Genomic DNA, 23,578 nt, shown 5'->3' on the forward strand with positions numbered 1-23,578 from the left:
TTAGCCGAGACTGCAGCTCAACCTCATTTCACGAATAATGATGTAGAAACAGGATGAGAGGCGTTTACGTGTGTGGCTGTTATGTTTCTTAAATTACCCCTTTACTTTATTTACTTGACTTCAGAGTTGCAAAATACGTGGAGAAGGACACAAGCGCAACACACCTCTGCTTGAACTCCTTTTCACTCTCTGATTAATCGGTAAAAATCCCTGCACTCACTTGCTGACATTTGCGTTGCCTTGGTTACCATTTGTCTAAATGTATCCACTCAGTTGGCAGTTTATTAGGTAAGCCTGTATAAAGCTATTGCAGTCAATTACAGCGGCCCTGCAACTTCATGACGGTTATAATGTTCACTGGAAAAGCTACTTTTAAAAAAACGTAAACAATGAATCGATTATCCAAATTGTTGCTGGTTAATTTTCTGTTAATCTACTAATCGTTTCATCATTTCAGCTCTACTTTAAATAATTCTTATAATGGTGAAACTAAACTACTACTACTTCATTCTGCTTGAAGCACAAAAGAACAGTTTTAGAGTTGCTGCTCCTCATCGCCACCCACTTTCCTGACATCCAGTTCTTTCCCGTTTTCCCCCTTTCCGTCTCCATCAACTGTTATCTCTTCTCGTACTTCCATCTCAAATGTCTCACAATCATCTCTTTGTTGAGTGCTATCCAGCTGTGAAGGAGGATCTGCCATTTCTCACAGTGTGAAGTGCAGATATTTGAGGGTTTTGACGTTGAGGGGTTTATGAAGGATGAACAATGTGTGACTGCAGTCTAACTTCACACACAGACACATATTCACCTTTAATCTGAGGCAGTTTGACCGCTGAAGGCAGAGATGGAGTCACGTCAGTGGTTTAATGAATGCTTTAGTTTTGTCTCTTCACTGAGCACAATGGGGAGATCTTAGACACTTGACTTGGTTTGTGTCACTTGAAATGTCTTTTTAATGGCACAGTGAAATTTTTGCAGAAAAAATGTCTTTTTGCATTTTATCTTCTTCATCGTGCCTCCTGGTTGGTTACAGATCCATTTTTATCTTTTTAGGTTGAAGTCTGTTCATGTTAACATGTTTCTGTTCACACACAGCGCTTACAAAAATGAAAAGACTCTTCTGTTCTCCAGACCATCTGTTATATGGTCAACCATGGGGATACTTGGTAGTTTTACCTGATGAATCAATTAGGTTGCATCACCAAGAGCCAAAGGCAGTGCAACGCGCCCTGAGTTTGGGATGCTTGCATCATCAGTTTTTACTGTTTGATTGATTGGTTGGCTTTTAGTGTTGTTTACAGGTTTCGATCAAAACCATTTCTTTTTACTTGAAACTTCATGTTTTCACTTGATGATGAGCAAAGTCACTTTCATGGTTCCTCTTTTGCCTTTCTGTTTCTTCGTCTCTTGAGCTATCTATATAAAAAAGGAAACAGAACTTGTGAATGTGTGTTGAGGATTATTCGGTTTGAAGAGGCAGGACTGATATGCACCTATGAAGGTTTGCAGCATCATAACAACAAGGCCGGCAGCTAAGATCCAAGGCCTCTCTTTAATCTTATCTCAGCTGTTGATCCCCAGCTGTCAGTCTGCTGTGTATTATCTCTGGTCTCAGACAGTTTTGATAGAGACTGAGACGTATGCCCCCCCTGTATGTTTGAAAGCAGTTTTCTTAAATCTTTTTTTTTTTTTTAGCATATTAGCAAAATCCTCTGAAAAACATGCCCAGTTGGTTTTTCTGAAATAGTGCTTCCTCTCAGCAGAAAATTCTGGTAGCAGCATACATTTGGTAACTAACTGGGGAAATTCATATCACAGATTAGTTTAATGAAACTCCCTGTGGGGCCTCTAGTCCGTCAGATATCTCCTTGCACACAGCTCTGTATATCTGATGGATAGCCCTTTGGTTAGAAGGGCTATTTTTGTAAAAGCGTGTGTTCCATATACAGTACATTAGTTAATATTAGCAGGGAACTCAAATATATCAGGTCACTGGATGTTCCATCTTCTACTCTCCACCAACTCTGCTGGTTTTTTGTTTGTGTGCCACATCTACTACACAAGAAGCCCCTTCAATTACAGCCCTCAAGGTACATATTAGTGGTTATTACACCCACTGCAAAGGCCTCTCCTTTTCCATTCCTTCATCCAGATGCATAAAAAACTATAATTCAAGCCTAATGTGGTAATTTCTTGTCTTGTGTCTTGTATTGTGAGTTTCATCATTTTAGCTGAATGGTGATGACACACTCATCCCTGTGGTGTGATGTGTTCCAGTCTGCCACAGCAGTTGAGGGAGGAAGGGAAAGGCGGGAGGAAGGGAGGGAGGACGGAGGACGTGTATCTCATCTCCTTCTCATTGCCCGTGGTCATCAGCTCCTGTGAAAGAGGGGACTTTAATGACAGAAGGGCCCTTTGTGTGTGACGGCAAGGCAGGCAATGACATTTAACAGAGGCAGCCAGTTAGAACTGATGGCATGTTCACATACCGACCACAGCTTGATGCTTTCTATCAGCGACAGGGAGGATTCAGCCCACTCGAAGCTTTCGCTGTTTTTACACATGTGGCCCATGGGAGGAAAAAAGACATTAAAATAGGACATGGACACATTAAAATAGATGCTTTGTGTGCATTTTGTAGAAACAGGGCTCAAAGAAGTATTTTGGCTTTACTTTAAAAATGAACCCAAGGGATAATAATAGAGATCCTGCCATCTGGAGTGTGTTGAGTTTGGTATTCCAGTATTTGACAGGACTAGCAGTTCATGTTTAGTCTGTGTTGAAATATTTTTGGGCGCAGGCAGAATTGTGGGATGGTGCCCACATCATTCAAGGCTGACCTTCCCCTAAACCCTCTCCCTCAAGCTTTTACTTTTTCTTTCAGTCATCGCACCAACCTTTCTTTTTCTTCTTTCTACTCCCTGGCTCCTTTTTTATTTCCTCCATCCTTTGGCCTACTCAGCTAGTAACACAGAGCAGAGGGAGCGGTAGGCCTCGGTTCCTCTGGTTATATTTAGCAATGAACAGATGCAGCGCACTGGAGCGGAACATATACCGCCTCTGCCTGCCTCGGTGTGTGCGCTTCTGTGTGTGTGTGTGTGTGTGTCTTTGTCTTCGACTCTTCCTTCAAACCAGTTCTCCCATCATATACTTCTGACTCTGACTCAGCAGTACAGCACTGGAGAACTCGGTCAAAACGTTAACCGTCCATACATTTCTGCATGTTCAGAGGGTCCGTCCACAACCAGTGTTTGTGGTCATCTAAGAGGTGTTCTCTTTTAAATATCTGCATCTAAAAAGGGTCGGTCCATAAATTGATGACCCAGTTGACAGGAAATTAATCAACAACTTTTTTGATAATCAATTAATCGAATAAAGAATTAAGGAATTTTTAAAGTACGAATACTAAACAATCTGTGGTTCCAGTTTCTCAAATGTGAGGATTTGCTAACTTTCTGTTTAATATCATTTTAAACTGATTATGTTTTGTTTGATGACATCCCCTGGTGCTGAGGGATATTTTCATGGGCATTAATCCCTGTTTTCTGATTTTTGATATAGAACAAAATTGAAATAGAATAAGATTAAACGTTCAAGTCTGCTGTGCCTGGTGGAAAGAGGTGTGGTCGGAAGTGCACTCTGTTGCACCTATAACCACACCCAGCGGTGATGACACGGCGTACTGACACACCCTGGAGTACACTTCTAGATCAATGTAACAAGGTGAGAAGTTAAACCACTCAAGATCAGCAATAACAAGATTTTCAGCAGGTGTTAGTTTCTCTTAAACTGTCTCAATTTAGTTTCAAATCTCTGTAAGGTAATTTTCCTACCAGAGTGAAATGAACTGAAACCACTGGTTGCCTGCAAGGCTGAAAAAAGCATTCACCAATTTTAAAAAATCTATGAAACGTTTTTGGGATTTCGTAAGCCGTAATGTAAAGTAGATGTGACTTGTAGTATTGGGCAAAAATATTCTATAACACCTTTTTTTTGATAGAACGGAGAAAAAGATCTTTGCAGATTATGATGGACTCACTCAGCACTCCTTTCTGGTTTCTCCATGCTCCCTTGGCCCATTTAGAGAGGCTTTAGGTTGGGAATACCATGAGAGCAGCTCTGGGTGTGGCTGGTTATGGAGGTAATTACAGAAGAAGGCAGAGGAACGGTCCAGAGCTTTATGGCGGACCTCTCTGTGATTGTTGCTTTTTCCTCTCCACCCATGCCGCTCTGATTGCAGGGCTCATGGCAGGCAGAAATAAGACGGCGGCTGTTAAGTGGTGAACGTGCAGAATGAGCTACACACACTGCATTTATAACTGTGGCTGCTGTGTGTGTAAGAAAGGGAGAGAGAGAGAGTGTGTGTGTGTGTGTGCTTAACTGACATGAGAACAAAGTGAGTCCCATGTTTAATATCATTATTATCGTGCCTTCTGTATCAGCTGTCATGACCTCTCTCAGCCAGGATAATGGCAGATTGATTGCAGCTACTTTTTCTCACCAAGAGTGCAGAGAGAAGCCCATCACTGAGAGCAGGAGTATTTGATTAGTTTTGTCTGTTGCATCCCTCTCGATATTCACCTCGCTCATACAGCCCCTCATTATATCCCCGGATAATGTAGAGTTAAATGCTCTCATCCGTAACTGGAGAGTCCGGCGTTGAGTGACGGGATGTCCTGAGACCCACAGGAAGCTGCTGAAACAATGGAATTTACTGTTTAAGAACCAACATTTCCAGTTCCTACTCTGTGGCCATTATTTGGAATCGGCTAGAGGAAATACAGTATTATTTGTCCTCTGGAGGAAATGCCGTCTCTTTGTGTTCGGTTTGAGCTCTGTGTTATCAGCCTCAGGTGGCTTGGGAGCTGTATGAGACTATGAAACTATGACAAAGCTGGCAATTTAAAGATTCTGAAGATGTCTTAGTAGAAGTTAAACTGTAATGGACAATTGGTGTCTGATTTTGTGCCTGTAATTGTGCTCCTGTTGCTCCACACCAGATAGAGTGGTGCAGACAGAGTGGTGCCTTCTTAATCAAAATGTGATAACAGACAGGCTGGAGAAATCCCCAGCCGATCACTGCCTCACATTACTTCTGTAGAACAATACTCTTTGTAATACTGAGCACATCTGAATGAATTGTCTGCTACCTAAGTTATAGCGTTAGAGGGATAGTTCAACATTTTGGGAAATATGCTTATTCACTTTCTTGCTGAGAGTTAGATGAGAAAATCAATACCACTCCGGTGTCTGTCCATTCAATATGAAGCTGGAGCCAGCAGCTGGTTAGCTTATCTTAGCAGAAAGACTGGAATCAGGGAGAAACTGCTAGTCTGTATAAAGTGTGGAAAAATGATAAAATGAGCTTTTTGGAGTCACCACTGGTGGCCTGTCAACTGATCCTGAAATAGACCCGCACATTACTCCGCAAAAACAACAAATGATTGGTTTTACGTTTTGTTTTTTGTTCAGATTAAACAATTGAGATACAAAGTGTTAATTAGTGAGCTTTACGGATTTTGTTAGCTTTTGACAGTCATGTTAGCCATTTCCCCCTGTTTTCAGTCTTATGTATGGAATAGCTTGGCATACCGTATATGTATGCTAAAATAAGCCAGATAGCTGCTGGCTTCATATTTAACAGACAGAAATGAGAGTGGAATCAGTCTCCTCACCTAACTCTCAGCAAGAGAGCAAACAAGCCTATTTCCCAAAATGTTGAACTATTCCTTTAAAGAAAGTCATATCAGTTACGTTAATTATGAAGAGAGACTGCCGATGCGTCTGGCTGTTCCATGGCCAAACACCTAGACAGGGTCACCTTAGCACACCACCTTCTGCTTGGGAGGGTGTCTTGTCTTGCACCGTAATCCTCTCTGTCATCACTACAGGTGGTGTTTCATTAGGTAGATCAATGTGTGTGTGTGTGTGTGTGTGTCTGTGTGTGTGTGTGTGTGTGTGTGTGTGTGTGTGTGTGTGTGTGTGTGTGTGTGTGTGTGTGTGTGTGTGTGTGTGTTTGTTTTCCAATTACTGCGGGATTGTCGGTTCTACTCTACCCAAAGTAAGGGCAAACTGCCTGTCATTTAACACCTAATCTGTGCCAGCAGCAACTTCCAGGGTAGAGAGAAACACAACAGAGACGAGCCTGACACACAAGACCAGATTTCTCCTCCACATGCGTCCACCACTGTTGCACCGACTAGACGCATGCATGCAGACTTTTGGCATCTTTGTGGTTGCTCCCTCTCTTTTTTTCTCCAGATGCTGGGTGGAGGCACAGAGTTTTCTTTGGTGATGTTTGTGTTTGCTTGGAATCTGTTTTATTGTAAATAACTGGAAAACAAGAGTTTAAATGTTCCCACTCTCAATGTTACCATGCTTATCTTATCTTATAATACGTATTTTGCTTGCAGTAATTAGTCACTTACCAGTCGCAGAGTATTATCTGTATAGCATTCTCCCAGAGAGCAGCTATAATTTAAGGATTTTTTTCTGCTGTGGCCAGAATAAGCCTACAACTGCATGTGTGGTCTTTATCTTGACAGAGAACAGCTGTGTTGATATTTTACTAAACCCCTTAGACATATTTGTTAAGCTCAGTCAAAGATTCTTTGTGTCTATTATCAAAGTGATGTTGACTGCAAGAAAGTTTTAGGTGCATTACAAACACCTTGGTTTAAGTGATGGAAGAAGTGCTTATACTCAGCACAATTTACTTAAAGCATCAAAAGTAAAAGTACTGGTCCCTTTCAAAGTGTTATAACGTAAAATAAATGCTGTTATTTGAGCATTATCATTGATGCATTATAATGTATTAATCTATAACAGTGCATGTTTTATACATTGATCAGATGTTTTGTTTGAGATTAAATCTTAATCTGAAACGTGACGAGTCACTCCATCTGTCAAATAAATGTAGTGGAGTAAAAATTTACATGAAAAGGAAATTAAGGACAGTACTTGAGTAAATGTTCTTAGTTACTTTCCACCACTGCTCAGTGGTGTAATGGTGGAAAAAAACAGTCCTCCTCACTTTTGAGTCAGTAGCCGATATTACAAGGTATTTTGAATCTAACTCCTACTGAACCCAATAGCGATTTAGAATCACGTCTTTGGAGTCACGTTTGTAGGTCTGTCTTTTCTTTTTCCCCAACTTCATAGACTTAAGATCCACCACTGGGGGGCAGCAGCCCACAATGTCCACACGTGGCCCATCTCATTCAATGGCGGGCTCTGGGTTGCCGCGGTAACGGGTCTGCGTGAGGCCGACTTGTTGGTGGTGAGGCGGGGAGACACAGAGGGCAGTGTTGAGCCAGAGGGCGGAAGATGAATCTCAATCAGCAGCTGAGCGGAACTTCGCACACACACACACAACACACACACAAACTGTTGTGTTGTACAGGCTGTTGATTTAATTTGTCTGTTTGTACATACAAATAATCAAAAACACCCAAGTCACAACTGCTGCTTGGATATCTCCCGTTTTGAAATGGTAACCACCTGGCATGTTTATTTTCACAGGCGTGATTGACGGGTAGCAGCAGTGACTTGTGGTGATGACGGCTGTTTTGTGGCACTACAGGCTGCAGCTGCTTGGCACAGCCTTCTGCTGATATTTTAAGCAGCCACAATCATATGTTTGTGCTCTCTTGCTATCGGGCCGTTTTAACGCGGAGCTTTTGTTGAATGCTCTTCAAATGTAAAAATTTCTACCTCGCTGCATGAGATAAAACCATCGAGACCTTTAAAAGAGGGCTCTTAAGGCAGCATCAATAATTACAAGCAAGTCTGTACAGTTTTGTGAGTGCATATCTGTGCTTTTGTGTTCACAGAAATATATCTGAGAATGTGTGAATCACCATCTCCTTAGATGTTTGAGAACACACCCCCACTCTCCCCCCAGTCCCAAAATGAGACAGGGATGCATCACTAGATTTAAGGTTATGTAATGCTGACTGGAGGCATGGAGGATGTGTATAATCCACTCTTATTTGGGTTAAACCCGTCTCTCTCTCTCTCTCTCTCTCTCTCTCTCTATCTGTAAGAGGACAGGGGCCTCACATCCTCACACATCTCTCTTCTGCCTCATCCAGTGCTGAAAAGCACTGATCTCTGTCACACACAGTCTTTTACCAGTCAGCTCCACAAACATCTCGGCTCCCAGGAAGCATCTCTCAACGCACTAATGTCTATGGTGTCTCAGATATTCCCTGACAGAGTGACTTCATTGCTATGAGAATCAAGAATATCCTTTCTCCAGGCTGTAAAATGATCCATCTTATCATCCAAAGACCGACTGATTGTCAGTTATGTTCACTGACAGACAGAATATCATGGCTTTTCGCGATCGATATATAGAATGTCAGAAAATCATGAAAAACGTCTGTTACAGTTTCCCAGGCGCATGTTTACCTGAAAGATAACAGAAAGATAATCAATTTAGTATAATAGCAAACAAAGAAAATTCACATTTTAGATGCTGAAATCAGTGAATTCATGACCATTTTTGCTTAAAATATTACTTAAAGGAATTTTTACAGACTAAGTTTCTGTCTACTGACTAATCGCTTCTACTCTAATTTTTACTTATTTTAGCGGTGTGGCTCTATGAATGGCAATCTTGGTCTGGCTTTTGGTTGGTTCACCACTTCCCTTCATTGCAGACTGAAATATCTGAACAACTGTTGGACTAACAACTTTGATGATAACTTAACTTTACATCTAGCACCTTCATCATGACCAAACACCTGCAAAACTAGAAAAGTCCGCGGCTGTGCTTATGCTAACGCTACTTTGTGTCTTGTGCTAATTAACTAATGTTAATGCTGACAGACTAAGCTAAGATGGTGAATATGGTAAACCTTACACCTGCTTAGCATCAGCAGGTTAGCATTGTCATATCAAGCACTGCTATGCCTATGTAGAGCCTCACAGCTGCTAGCGTGGTTGTGGACTCGTAGTCTTTTTTGTACACTAAGATGGTTTTTAATGGTGTAAATATGTTGGTTTTTTTCTTAAATCAAAGATACTCATTTCTTATTTTTGTAGTTATATTTCTATACATTGTTGCCCGTGTTACCACAGGTTACTCTCTGAAAATTTCAGGGTGTAATTGTAGCATAATTTCATCATGTCCTTGGAGACATATTAGCATTAATACTCTGATATTGGTGAAATTGATGGATTGATGGCTGTGTACTGTGAAAGAGCTCTCTATTCTGAGCGGTTAGTCTCATTGTAACATTATTCGAACAATAATATCTTCTCATGCAGGCATTCTGAAAAAAAAAAAAAAAAAAAGCTTAATCCAATAATATCCATCCATTTTTGTAAAAATATCAGCTCATTCCAGACAATATTTAGAGGAGACACACAGCTGTGGATTAGCAGACACTGTGTATGAGAGTGTCCAGAACATTCCCAGTAACAATACCCTGTATCTTACATTACAAGGATCCTTTTAGTACACATGGTGAATTGTTCATTCACCATGTTCAAAAATGTGGAACACTGCATTGCTGTGTTTGCTGAGCTGAGATAATATCTCCTGTTTTCTCACCACATCTGGCTGTTTTTGTTAGATTTCAAAACTTTTTTGTTACATGTTGCTGGGAAGCCACTCTAAATGGGTCAAGGAAAATAACAGTATTGTTTTATTCTAAAGTCTCAAATTCCACAGAAAATGGCTGTAAAGCGTAAGGTTATAGGAATTTGAAAATAACACTATTCTGAGGGTCTCCTTATTTGTCTGTACTGAAAAATAAACTTTGACACAGCTGAAATGTATCCCATCAAACTATAAGTTTGCTGTCTGTCTGGACCAGGAATAATTATTTCAAGCAGCTAAATATCTTTATTTTTTTTTTCAATTCGACATACAGAACACTACATCTATAGCACCATAACATCTGCTTATTTGTTTAGTTAAATGCACGTGTTTAAAAATTCAGGCAGAAACTAAGTAAACGCTGTATGAACTGTATGAACAGACACACACCACAGTGGTGTGATTGTAATCTCTGATCCACACGTCTTTAATCCTCATAAATATTGAATATTTGATGACTTTCTCAGTGATGGAGCAGGACACCTGCATGGCCAACCCTCTGCTAGCTGTACATACCCACAGGAGGGAATTGTTCCTGACAGCAGTCCTTATCTCAGGAAAAAGCATCTGAGCCAGCAAAAGGACACCACAGTGAATGCAAACACTAATGTAGTGTGTACCACGTGATCCAATCATATTTTATTTTTTGACTAGGAACTGTTTACTGTACTGTAAATCAAATCACCACATACATTGGAAACTGAACAGTAGAAGATGAACCAGTTGAAAGAATGCTTGTGTGTGTGTGTGTGTGTGTGTGTGTGTGTGTGTGTGTGTGTGTGTGCATGCGTGCGAGCAAATGTGCTGTTGTTTTTGTGCTGTATGTTTCTCCTTTTACATTCTGACTGCTGCTTGCCTAGCAGGGACTGTAATGATGGTCGTCAGCACTGGCTGGTTGCTAGGTAACAATTACCTGACTGTGCTTTGCTTGCACTGAATTACACAGGGTTGTGTGTGTTTGTGTGTTTTGTGTGTGTGTGTGTGTGTGTGTGTGTGTGTGTGTGTGTGTGTGTGTGTGTGTGTGTGTGTGTGTGTGTGTGTGTGTGTGTGTCTAGAGGAATGGAAAAATACAGCAAAGTAGATTACCAACCAGTGTCTCCACTTCTGGGCAGAAAATACCCCACACCAGAATCAGATTCATGGTGATGATAATATTAGCTTAGCTCTGTTTGTGAATCAGATTTACACCTTAAATTTTGTCTTTATTATTATTATTATTATTATTATTAATTATTATTATTCAACGTGCTTCAAATTTTTGTATGAAAAAGTTACAGTGGGACTATTTTTGAATCGTAATCTCTCAGAATTCATGTTGACAAATGTATAAGAGGCCAGTTGCTTTAGATTTAATATTTGTTTTTTGTCATAGTAGTATTAGATGCCAGTGTATTGTTATCTCTTTGGACTTGGTGCTTCACATGATCAGTGTTACATGCCTCAGTATTTATAGTCATGTCCATTGGGGGAGGAGGTGGATGTGAAGCCGGGGCTGACAGATGATTACGTGACCACAGGGCCACACCTCCAGACAGATGACAGATCCTCCTCTGCTTTAAAACCATGGTCACTTTCTCCATGCTCCGGATTGTTCTGTCCTTTTCCCTGATTCCAGTCCCTCAGTAGCACTTCCTTCCTCTGTCCGGCCTCTGGCAGTAAGATTTGTACGCTCAAATCTCAACCACTGCCCCAGCTCTAACCTTAAAGGAATAGTTCAACATCTTGATGAAATTTGTTTATAAACTTTCATGCTGAGCTAGATGAGAAGATTAATACCACTCTCATGTCTCTACAGTAAATATGAAGCTGAAGCCAGCAGCCAGTTAGCTTAGCTTAGCATTAAAACTGGAAACCTGGCTGCTAACTACCTGGCAAGAAAATGTTCTGTGCATAATCCCTTGTACAGCAGCAAATTGTCATTATTACACTTTGGTGTAAAATAACTCGCTGATGGTTCTATCATACTTACAGACTAAGAAGACTAGTTAGAGACATTAGAATGGTATCGATCTCCTCAACTAACTCTCAGCAAGAACACAAATGTGTGTATTTCCCAAAAAGGCTGAACAATTCCTTTAAACCATCTACTGTACAAATTAAGCCTTCGATTGTTAGGTACTGTAGGGAAGAAAAGTTAAGAATGAGCAATATTAAAAGTGTAGGAAATCAAGTTTTGAGATCATAAAGAGAAATCACATTTAAATATCAGGTCTTGCAGTACAGTATCCACTTGTAGTGACTACAGCATTATTAAACTTTTTTAAGGTTATGTTCAGGCACCACCAGCACTTGGTTATGGGTAGAAAAATATCATGGTCTGGTTTAATACAGAAAAAGTTCACAGTGGCTTCAGACACGACGTGTTTATTAACAAGTAAACAAAACCATGATCTTTCCCTAACCTTAACCAAAGTGCTTTTGTTGCCTAAACCCAAACCACAGAGAGGAATGTAGTCTCCATTCTCTGGTGTGACAGTTGTGCGCTTTGTTTACCCACAATCTACCCCAGCCACCTCTTGGTGACTCTGCTGCAGTTCCACTTCATTCACTCCAAAAAAAAAAATCCCCTTGACATAATCCAGCAAGGGAAAAGAGTTTAGCAGTATACGTATATGGCAAAAACTTTGTTTACAGTTCTAAAGAATGTAGTTGAAGTCTTATTTATTCAATTATCCTTCATCCTCCACCTCCTGATCTAAAAATGCTACTGAGGGAGGCGTGGGTGGAGGCTTAACAGTCTACAGCACCGTGTTGCTATGTATTTGAAAAGCCGGGCCCACTTTTAATCAAATCTGAACAATTTGATCAAATCCCTCTTATAACTATACCCTGCCCACGTATTCTTTTTCACTCAGTTATACGTCACATTGCAGCAGCTGAAAATGCTCTATTCGCTGTTTCACTTTTAATACAGCCATCTTATAATTCCCATCAGCGCACTGAAGCTGTCATCCTGAAGCACAGAGCCTGGAGAAACTCTTCCACTGTGAATCGAGGCCGACAGGAGGCCATGGCACCTCCCCTGAGAAGTGCTTGCCAGCTCCCCCAGACATGGATGATATATTTGGAGATCATTAAATGGTCCTAAATGAGACCCTGGCGTGAGAGCGAGCTCTGACCATCTGGCCCCATTGTGAGTGCCTGAGCTCTGTTCAAACTCAGCCAGCAGCATCAGCACCTCTGATTGGGTGGATGCTGAGTAAGCCTGGGAATTCTAGCCAATCAGAGACTCTTTTAATCAACTACGCAAACCCGCCTCAATCCCGACGTTTTTCCCTAAATTAATTCTAATTCTTTAATTCAATTCTGTGTTTCTCTGCTGTACTCACACTGTTTATACGGTTTATTTCTTTGCAATTACCATCTAATGAACTAGTTAAAAGTTTGAAATGAGATCCACTAGGTTCAGTATTACTTTTTGTCTTGATTTCATGTTTGAGTCAGATGGTGGAATTTTTAACTATGCTAGCGGCTTGCCTCTAAGGATGGCAGTGTCACACGGTCAGTCTGTTAGTTCGTCCCCCACTTTGGTCCAGGCTGAAATGTCTGAAAAACGATTTAATGGCCATGAAATTTTATACAGACAGTTATGGTGCCCAGAGGATGAATTGTAATGGCGTTGGTGACTCTTTGACTTGTCCTCCAGCACCACCAGGATGTTGATGATTTTGACTTTGGCGAAACAGTGCCTTAATGCCGCCTCACATAACCACTAGCACGGCTGGAGATTTGTTAAGTCTTATTAATGGTAAAACAGCTGCAGTATTGTTAAGTTTTGCTAATCACCAAGAACTACTGTAGCTCTATGAAAGTTTTTCCTATATATTGGCAGTACTCTCTTGTTGATGAATTAGCATTTAGCTCATAAACAGAGCCGCTAGCATGGCTGACTAAAATGCATCAAATGGACTAGAGCGATAAATATATGGTCAAATTTGATCCCATTCTTTATAATTATGTGCAAAAAATCCTGAACAAATGAATTTATTTACTAGAGGTCTAATGTTTTTTCAGATTGTCTAAGGAAGCTAAACATGGCCTTCCTCTTTTATTATCCAGGAGCATTTTAACATTAGAAATGTCATGGCCTTTCATGACCTTACTTTTGGCCAAATGACTGCATGTAAAAAAGCAAAGAGACAAGCAGGCTTTCTGACATCAGGGTTTGTTTACTTGAGCTGTTTCTGTCTGTCTGCTGTTTCCAGGTCACAAGCTCAACAAGGACCTGAAGCACTACCTGAGCTTGAGATTTCAAAAGTCTTCGCCAGACCACGAGCTGCAGAAGACCATCCGAGCCAATCTGTATCGCCATGCTGTGCCTTGTGAGTCAAAATATTATGATAATGTGATGGTGGATGCTTAATTTAGGACATCTGGCTTAAGAGTGGTGTCTTTAACAACTCTTTAGCATCATTTCCTCATCTTTACTGCGATGACCCACTTTCTTTTGGCTTCTTTCTCATTTGTTTCATCTCCTATTAATCTCATTCTTCCCTTTCACTCACCCATAAATTATTCTGTTACACTTTATTTCCCTTTCATCATTTCAAATCTTAGCCATGTCTGAGTCTAACATATGAGAAACAAACATGCGTTTTCAAGCACTAGCTAGTGTTTGTTATGTATTATTGCCCATTAAAGCCGCTCGTGTCTTGACCGCGCCAGAGCAACGTTTTTGCAGCTGTCTAGCATAGCTGTGAAGTATACAAAAAGCGTGGCTCAACCCGAACACCCAACACAGTGCCAGACTCCACAGCTGGGCTTAGTTACATCACAAACAGTTTGATCTGCGGTTGGGTGACACAGACCAGCTCTACGCAGTTCATTTTCCTACTGTACTCATGTCATGTTTGTGTTTTAAAAAAACCCCAAAAAAACTTTTCCTTGAGTTTTGATAACCACGAAGCTTGAGGCTTAAAAGGTTTTAACAAAGCAACATAGTGGAGTGGATCTATTGGGGATGTGATTAGAGAGAGAGTGTGTGTGTGTGTGTGTGTGTGTGTGTGTGTGTGTGTGTGTGTGTGTGTGTGTGTGTGTGTGTGTGTGTGTGTGTGTGTGTGTGTGTGTGTGTGTGTGTGTGTGTGTGTGTGTGTTTGTGTGTGAGTGAGTGAGTTTGAGGAGCCATCAATTCCGTGTCCCGTGGAATTGTTTTGATTATCACACATATGTATAGACAGGATTTAATCAGTCAAGAAAGGGTTCATCATTCCCATAAAACACCACTTCCCCCTGTGTGGCTGTGTGTCTGTATGTGTTCGCTTGCATGTGTTTGCATTGCGGTGCTCCCTATAAAATGTGGCTTCTAAACTATGTTGATGTATTTTTTACCATCTCCCTTTCTCCCTTGTTCTTTCCTTTTTCACTCTCTGCACTTCAATCTCTTGCTGTCCGTCCTTCTCTTGCGCTCAGCCATGTGACGGGTAAATCCGCCACTATGAGCCTCCCCCGGTGCCCTGCCTAGGATTATGATGTTCTGATGTATTGAAAATAGATTCCTGCCTGATTATGTGATGAACATGGGCTCTCACAAAGATCACAGGACGATGGGAAGGCCTGCGTGTGCAGAGGATAAACAGTAATGACATTAAAGTTGAACATAGACAAAATAAAAAGGTTAAATATGTTTTCCCAGGGATGGTATTGTAAGGCCATCTAAGATGATTAAAAGGATTTAAAAAAATGTTCTTACTTTTCAAAAATGTTGCCTTTTACGGATGAATTACTTTATACATTCTCCTCCTAAAGCCTGTAAAATTCTCTTAAAAGTACATATTAAAAGTTACATTCTGTATATTTTCACCTCTTCTGACCTCTAAAATCCTTCAATAAATAAATAAGGTAGAGGATGATTTCACCTCTTCAGGTCTAAAGAAATCTCCTTCACGAGACAAATCCAAGAAGAAAAAAAGTCTGCTGACAACCCGTAACCACACTTCAGTCATAACCTTTGATGAAAATCATGAAATCATTTTAAGGGGTCAGAAGCCATAAGCTTTGGGAACCACAAGCACCCTTTGAGTCATCTTTAACAATAACTGAATAATCTTTGATCCAGTGCACATCTGTCGCTCACTTATTGTAGAAGATGGATAAACATTAAAAGAGTCCCTGTACTGAAATGTGAAAATGTTATCATTAGTGGACAGGTGTAAGCCATTAGATTGGAAATGCGAAGGCATTATGCCTCAAATGAACAAGGTCATCGGTATCAACCTTTCTGAGTAGCTAAAGTTAAGTTAGGACTATGAACTTTCAGTCAGTGAGATGTGAGATTATAGAGAGGAGGAACAACGCGCAGCTCTAGGAGTCATTTTTTTCAGGGTTTTACTGTAGTGTTCTTTCTGTTCATCTAAACAGAAACACGTCTCATTATTTTCATATCTGTTCCGCATCACTGTGCTTTGCGGGAGCTATAATGAAGTGTGTTCCCCATTACAATGATTTAGACTGATTGACGTAAAAGAAAGTAATGGCAAACATCCACATGTGCAGGAAAAACTTTCAAATAGCTACATTAGCTCTTGGCGATTAGAAAACTCAACTAAAACTGTAGCTGTTTCACCATTAACATGTCTTAGGGTCTCCAGCCATGCTAATGGCTCTGCGAGGCTGCACAACTGTATTCTATGTGCTACTGTCAGCATGCAGATGTTCTCACAATGACAATGCTAACATGCTGATGTTTAGCAGGTATAATGTTGACCATGTTCACCTTCTTAGTTTAGCATGGTAGCATGCTAACATTGACATAATTAACACTAAACACAAAGTACAGCTGAGACTGATGGGAATGACATTAGTTTTGCAGGTGTTTGGTCATAATCCTAAGTATAGAACAAATTGAAATTTTGACCTGATTACAGCGCTACAACAAAAAGTCACCAAAGTCATTGCAATTCATCCTGAGGGGCACATAAATGTCTGTACCGAATTTTGTGGCAATCCAGCCAACAGTTGCTGAGACATCTCACACAAAACCTCATGTTGGTTCTGGATGACAGGTCGGAGGATCACCAAAGTCATTATCATTCTTTCCCTGGGAACCATGAATGTCTATACAAAATTTAATGGCAATCCATTCTGTAGTTTGTGAGATATTTCAGTCTGGATCAAAGTGGCGAACCAAGAGACTGACACTCAGACTGGCAGAATGACGGACCAACATTGCCATCTTGAGAGCCGTGCAAAACAATAAATACACGTAGAGGGGTTTTTAACAGCTGCAATAAGTCCTGAGTTTGTCCAAGAAGAGGATGCTTCTAAGAACAGGGATGTCAGATGTCAAAGGTACAATACTTACCAGTATTTAAGTACAATTTTGAGATACTTTTACTTTACTTGAGTTTTTCCGTATTATACTACTTTATACTTCTACTAAATTTCAGAGGGAAATATTGTAGTTATTTGACAGCTACAGTATAGTTACTTTACAGATTGAGATGTTAGATACAAAACATATGCTCATCTTATAAATATGATGCGTTATTGTAGTGCTTAAAGTAGTTAGTTACAATTAGCTCCATCTGGAAGAGCTAAAACATTAAAATAGCTTAGATGTTAGTACATAATAATAATCAAATAATACAATAATATAACACGGATAGGGACTCTAGTAAAAATTTTCAATTCAGGACTTTTACTTGTAATGGAGCATTTTTACAGTGTGCTGTTGCTAGAATTTGAATACTTAATCTGCCACTGATGTTTCCTAGCTAACAAATGCAAACAAAGGTAAATACTCAGTTGACATTTTCCTCAACATTATTTATGGTGAGCAGTTGAAAAGTGAACCACAACAATTATGTATAGACCACATGAAACACCTTAGCACGTCACCGCTGAAATGGGACAGGGAATGGGACAACATTGTGTTGCTTAGAAATGCAGTCAACTGAGCACATCCATCCAGGAAGAGTTTCCCCAGATTATTCATTAATTGGAAATACTCCACTTCTTCCAAGTTGTATCTCTAAATTGGCTCCAGTGTCTCTAGATAAAGCATCATTAAATGGCAACATAATGGATTGGGTTGACATTCAGCCCTAAGCTCATTGATTCCTACCGAGGATGTAAATCTATGGGTCCCATTTATACAGTTTTATTATTTTTTTTAAACTGAATAATTTTCTAAAACAGCACAGGCCCTGTAGTTTTTAGTATTTGTTGGGGACTTTTTTCCGACATGAATTTGGTGCTTGAGTGAGTATTTACAGAAGCAGGAAGGTGTATGTGGGATTGACTTTAAATAAACTACAGTGCCCACCTTCATGGAGAGAAAGGAACATGTCATCAAGTGCAACAGTGTGGCTCATTGATGTGCTTTTGTAAGTATACGGCACAGAGGGGCTAAAACAGTACATATCAGGCTTTGGCTTCACAGATAATACATCGAGGTCTTTGTTGGTTTTGGTCTTTGATAAAAATAAAACGTCATATCACCAGACTTATCTTGTGTGAGGCTTAATAGTCACTTTTAAGGAATTTTGCAAAATCTGTTACGCTTTCACTGTGTATTTCTCTGGTATATTTTCTGATAACGACTTAAAGCGAGGTCAAAACTTAGTATATGGCTGGACCGGCCTTTATATGTTTGCTTCTCTCCTACTCTCTGTTCTGACATATACAGTAATTTAATACAGACTAATTCCCAATAAAGCTGTTCTCATTTACATCTTTTTCTGTTTCTGTTGTCAGACAACGGAACAAGTATGAAATAGTGACTGAAACGCGGCCCATTAAGACCACATGTTAACCAGCAGTCACTTCCAAGCCATTTCCAAGCTGCTGCTCTGCAGTTCTAAATTCCTGATTTTATAACCGCAACGTCATTTGAAAAAATCACCACACACATGAGTTAAAGACAATGACTGTGCTGTGATTACGGCTGTATTTTCTTGTAAAATGATCACTCCAAGAGAAAGTTTAGACTCTCATTCACGTTGGTTCCAGCAGTTAATTGAATGAGATGCATAGAGAGGTGTGCCTGTGGGGGAAAAGCCAGACCTCGCGCTCGTGGGGCAATGCTGTCGACTCTCTTCTATGGGAAGTAGCTAAGGTTTGTCCAAAAAGTCAGTAGATTTGTCGTACGGTGCTTTTGTGAAAAAATGTTGCTAAAGGGGTCAGAAAAATCTGTGAATCAAGTTACAGAGGCTCTAAATTGGCAACACTGCCTGTAACCCCCCCCCCGATGATGTAATAAAAACTGTTTGCGCCAAATAATTTTGAAAGCGCCAATCTGAAAACTCAACGCCGGCCAACCAGTGGTGTAACTTCATCAGTCAGTCAGTCACGGACATTTGCGTTTATAGGGCTAGCCCCCCGGTCGAGCCCTAAAAGGCCACAGGGGCCACAACACAATGCTGGTCAGTCTAGCACTGAAATGTTTATACTGTTTACGCCTCCTCTCTCCGTTTATTTCTTCCTGCCCATCCCTCTCTCCCTTCCTTGGTGACCTACTGTCACTGCAACCTCCTGTTTATTATCTCTCTCCCTCTCACACACATGCAAATATTTTCTTGGCATGACGAGGCAGAATGACAAAAGCAGTCAAAAAAAGTGCCACACTTCTCAGCCCTCTGTTTCCTTTGTCTTTGTGTCTGTCGTGTCTCCTCCCCCTCTCCTGAGCACATGTGTTGCTCTCTCTCCCTGTGTTTGACTCGAACAGGTGCCTTTCCCTCCACCACTGGCCGAGGTGTTTTTTTTTTCCTCTCTCTTTTGGACATGTGTGTGAATGTGTGTTTATTGGAAGAGCGCAACCCCCATCTCCTATCAACCCACCCCTCTCTCCTCTCCTTAATAGCCCTGCTGCTACAGATGGCCATTGTTATCATGTGCAGCAAATGTCACAATTGATAGAGAAGTCGCTCTCTCTTGGGATTCATTTCCCTCTCACGTCTACAGCTGCTGCCTGGGGATGAGGGTTATCTCGGCGTTATCCCAGCGTTTGAGCCACGGAGCGATCCAATCCTCCCTCCCCCCACCTGATCTCTCCCACCCTCTCCATCTCTCTCTATCGTTCTCTCTTCACTTCAAATCCTCCAGTGAGTGTCAGCGTCCCTGTGGCTCGGCTGTGGCTGCTGCCTTCCTCTGTCTCTCTCTGTCACTCTCTAGCTGCTCCCACTGTCTCCCTGCTTCTGCTGCTCTCACCCTCCATCTCCTCCTCTCACTCTCTCTCTCTCTCACTCTCACTCTCTCTCTCTCTCTTTCTCTTTCTCCCTCCCTACCTTGCTGTCCTTCACTCCCTCGCTTCCTTGTTTTCCACTCCACTGCCGATCTCGGAGAAATCATTGTTGGAGACAAATTTCTCTGTTTGCCGCTCACACAAAGAAAGGGATTACGGCTTGATTTGCTGGCTCCAGGCTCGGTCTGCATCCAGGCAAGTGGCAGCTCCTTATTCTCTCCTTGTTCTCTCCTTCTTCTTTTTTCCACTCTCACCGCCATCCGCCATCCAAAGCCGGTGATGTATGCATGGCAGAGAGTGTGTGTGTGTGTGTGTGTGTGTGTGTGTGTGTGTGTGTGTGTGTGTGTGTGTGTGTGTGTGTGTGTGTGTGGTAGATGTTGTGTATATAGGCTAAGGGAATCAGGGAAGGTGGGGGTAGGGGTGGGAATTATGCGAGGGAAATAGGGGGCAGGCACACTCAGAGCAGGCATGTCCAACCCAGAGGGACAGATGGCCAGTAGCCCTGGTGCTTTTTCCTCTTTAGTTTTCTAATTCACCCTGCAGGCTTTGTGTAGGACCCACTAGTACACAGAGCTTCTTTTCAAGAAGCAAGAGATGGCTGCTCTCCTTAGCTAGAAGCGGGAGGGATTTTAGGGGGGGGGCGGTCTGTGTGTGAAGAACGGACATGGTATAGGAAAGGAGAGGAGGGGAGAAGAGAGGAAGGAGGAGGAAAAGGAGAGTGGGGTTGTTGTAGAGGCAGAGCAGGTTTTTAAGAGGAGGTTAGGAGAGGAGAGGAGAAGAGAAGAGATGGGGGGGGTGGGGGTCATCAGCCTCGAATGCATGGAGGTCAGGTCCAGATGCTGCTCAAACAAAAGGGCTTCTCTGGGGGAACGGCAGGGGGAAGCGTGGCACTCGCCATTGTGTGTGTCGCTGCATTGCAGGGTGCTGCTGGGGAGCCTCATGCTAATGATGACCATTCATTCTTGTAACGGATGAGTGGGCCCCAGCTTCTGTTTGCCTGCTTTTCACATACGCACACGGTTCATATTTTGTTCATGTGACCACATATCTGCTTTGTTAACACACGATTCGCTCTGGAAACGACAAGGGAGGATGGAAAAACGATGGCTTCAGAGCTCATTGAGGAAGCTGGGCAAATATGTGTTTTTGCATAGTAATGATGTATGAAGACAGGTGCAGACTGTGTGTGAGTGTTTACATAGATTATGTGTGTGTGAAATTTATGTTTAATGCATGTGTTGGTGTATTCAAGGCCATATTTAGCATATTTTACAGATACAGTAACAAACAGGCATCATTTGTTGACATTAAAATGAATCACATACCACGTACAGGCCAAAAGAACTGCAGATCTTCCTTCTAGTTTTATCATCAGCGTGATTGGCAAGTGGGTGGAAGGTGGCACTGGAGGCGTTGGTCTCTGACGTCATTTTCCGTATTGACAATCTCCTCCAGGCCCATTTCAAAGGCATCTTTATGGTACATTATCCGGAAGAAATCCCATATAACAATCTGTATCTGTTTCTGTTTCTGCACCTGCATTTCAGAACAGGCAGTACCCTGAGCCTGGTCTTACATTAACTTAATCAATCCTGATGAGCAGCCACTGTGATCATGAATATAAAGTGTAGCTCATAATAATGTTCTTGTTATTCAAACTACTTATTCACGTTTCCCTGCCCATGCCACAGCTCATGTAAGACAATAGGACTTTGATCTTGTGAATACTCAAGTACTGATGTGAAGATTGTTGACAGGATCACCCCATAGTCACTCGGGTCAGCTTAAAGTGATCAGTCTCTGATTAATGAGCCACTATCTTGTCCCACACCTGCAGAAGAGCTTCATGTAGTTCTCTCCGCATGGTTGTTGGTGAGTGCAGTCCTTGTTTGCCCAGACCAGAGTGATCCTTCGTCCAAACTGGCTGCCCTGTTTACCACATGGAACAAAAAGAGAGCTTGGGATTGTTGATGAAAGCAGGTGTGAATTTTCTCTATTGTATACAGATTGACAATTATATTTCAGACAGCTAGCTAGTGTGTCTGTTTTTGTTGTTGTCGGTAGAGTGGAGTGATGATAACCCTGTTTTTGAGGTCAGGGAAATGAACTGCACTAATTCACTGACTGAACAAAGATTCTCTGTTATGATCATGAAGCCTTTTACAAGACTGGTCTGTGTATGAGTGTCTTGTGATGATTGTGATGTGGATCTACTGTGGCGGCCAGCTAGCATACATACTGTAGCTCCTGAGCGTGCGTTAGCTTCGATGCCTCCAAGCGGTGAGTGTGATGATGCCAGATTGATCTAAAAATCGGATATGCTTTAACTTTCTTCACTGAACTTTGTGTTCATGTGGCTGCTTACAGTATCTGTTTTGTTTCGATCATCTTTACTCCTCTGGATAAGCACACTCTTCCTATCCCAGGGCCTTATTTGTTGTTTATTCACAATGAAGCAATTTTTACTTTTGAATTACACACAAATTATTGCCCCACCAATGCAGTTTACTACTTTACAGATTTAGAGTTCAACAAACCTACCAATCTCCTTCAGGATATCGGTTTTTCAACATGCTTTATGCAGTCAGTGAAGGTGTTTTAATGTTTTTGCTGTTTGTTTGAATATTTGGTTGTCTGAATAGCTGAATCCTGCATTTGGCCATTTTGCAAACTGTAAATGATGAACGTTTGATCCGTCCTCCCACTATACTGGTGCCATTTTATCAATGTAGGTAAGGCAATACTTTTAGGTTCTGGGAAATACTCTGTTTGGCCTTCCTGCGGACAATAAGATGAGAAGATCGATACCACTTTCATGACTTTACACTGAATATGAAGCCTGAGCTAATGTTTTAGCCTGTCCTAGCATAAAGAATGGAAACAGGGAAACAGCTACCCTGGTTCTGTCTACAGTTAAAACCTCTAAAGCTCATTAATTAACACATTTTATCTCATTTGTTTTTGGACGTAGCCAGGCTAGCTGTTTCCTGATGTTTCCAGTCTTCATGCTAAACTAGACTAATCTGCTGGCTCTAGCTTCATATTTAGTGTACATACATGAGAGCGGTACTGACGTTGTGTAATTCTCTGCAAGAAAGTGTTTTTTCCAAACGTTTCAAACTATTCCCTTAAACAAAGAAATTATGCATTGTGCCCTTAATGTACACACTGACAAATCATCACATAATTATGAGGCTGTATTCGTATTTTACAGATATACAGTATCAGTATTTGAATGCGAAGTTAGCCCTTTGTATACAGTCTTCACTAGTTTGACATCTGTTGGCAAGATACAAACTGAGGTTAGCTTTATGTTAATCCAATAAAAACACGTCCAACCTTGCCCTTCAGCTTCGCCCCAGTAACAAATGTTATTCTTAGACTCACTCACACTGCTGTTGCTAACCTAAGTACCAACCATTTGGCGGCAAAGGTTAATGTAAATAAAATAATAAAACTCAACAGGTGTAGAAAAGGTTGTAGAAAAGTTACGACTATCCCCAAATTCATTTAAGATAACATATGGAACAGTTACAGTACATCAGCATACAAAATAATGTATACGAAATTCTTGTTGACTCACTTCAGAACTCCATTAAAGCTACTTTATTATTATTATTATTACTATTATTATTATTGTTGTTGTTGTTATTGTTATTTAAACCTTTAGTTGTGATACAGGGAGGGCATGTGGCTGAGATCATCTGAATCCAAACAGAAAGCTGCAGTCCTTTTCACTCAGGGCAGCTCCTGGGTTTTGTGGTCAGGTTGCCTGGGCAGCAGTCCAT

At 41.2% G+C, this 23,578-nt stretch overlaps 1 protein-coding gene across 14 annotated transcripts in view; it reads left to right on the forward strand.

Annotated features, from left to right (window-relative positions):
- Nucleotides 1-23,578, forward strand: part of LOC120804342 (membrane-associated guanylate kinase, WW and PDZ domain-containing protein 1-like) — a 100,092-nt gene that overhangs the window by 20,785 nt on the left and 55,729 nt on the right. For 13 of the 14 annotated variants that reach the window (XM_040153744.1, XM_040153747.1, XM_040153746.1 and 10 more), the window contains exon 2: nt 13,816-13,932. The exons of the other annotated variant lie outside the window; for it this stretch is intronic. In XM_040153744.1, the coding sequence (XP_040009678.1) occupies nt 13,816-13,932 (117 nt within the window). The remainder of the gene's footprint in view (nt 1-13,815; nt 13,933-23,578) is intronic. 14 annotated transcript variants of the gene reach the window in all.

This window comes from Xiphias gladius, chromosome 18, assembly GCF_016859285.1.
Source record: "Xiphias gladius isolate SHS-SW01 ecotype Sanya breed wild chromosome 18, ASM1685928v1, whole genome shotgun sequence".
NCBI classification, from domain to species: Eukaryota; Metazoa; Chordata; class Actinopteri; order Istiophoriformes; family Xiphiidae; genus Xiphias; species Xiphias gladius.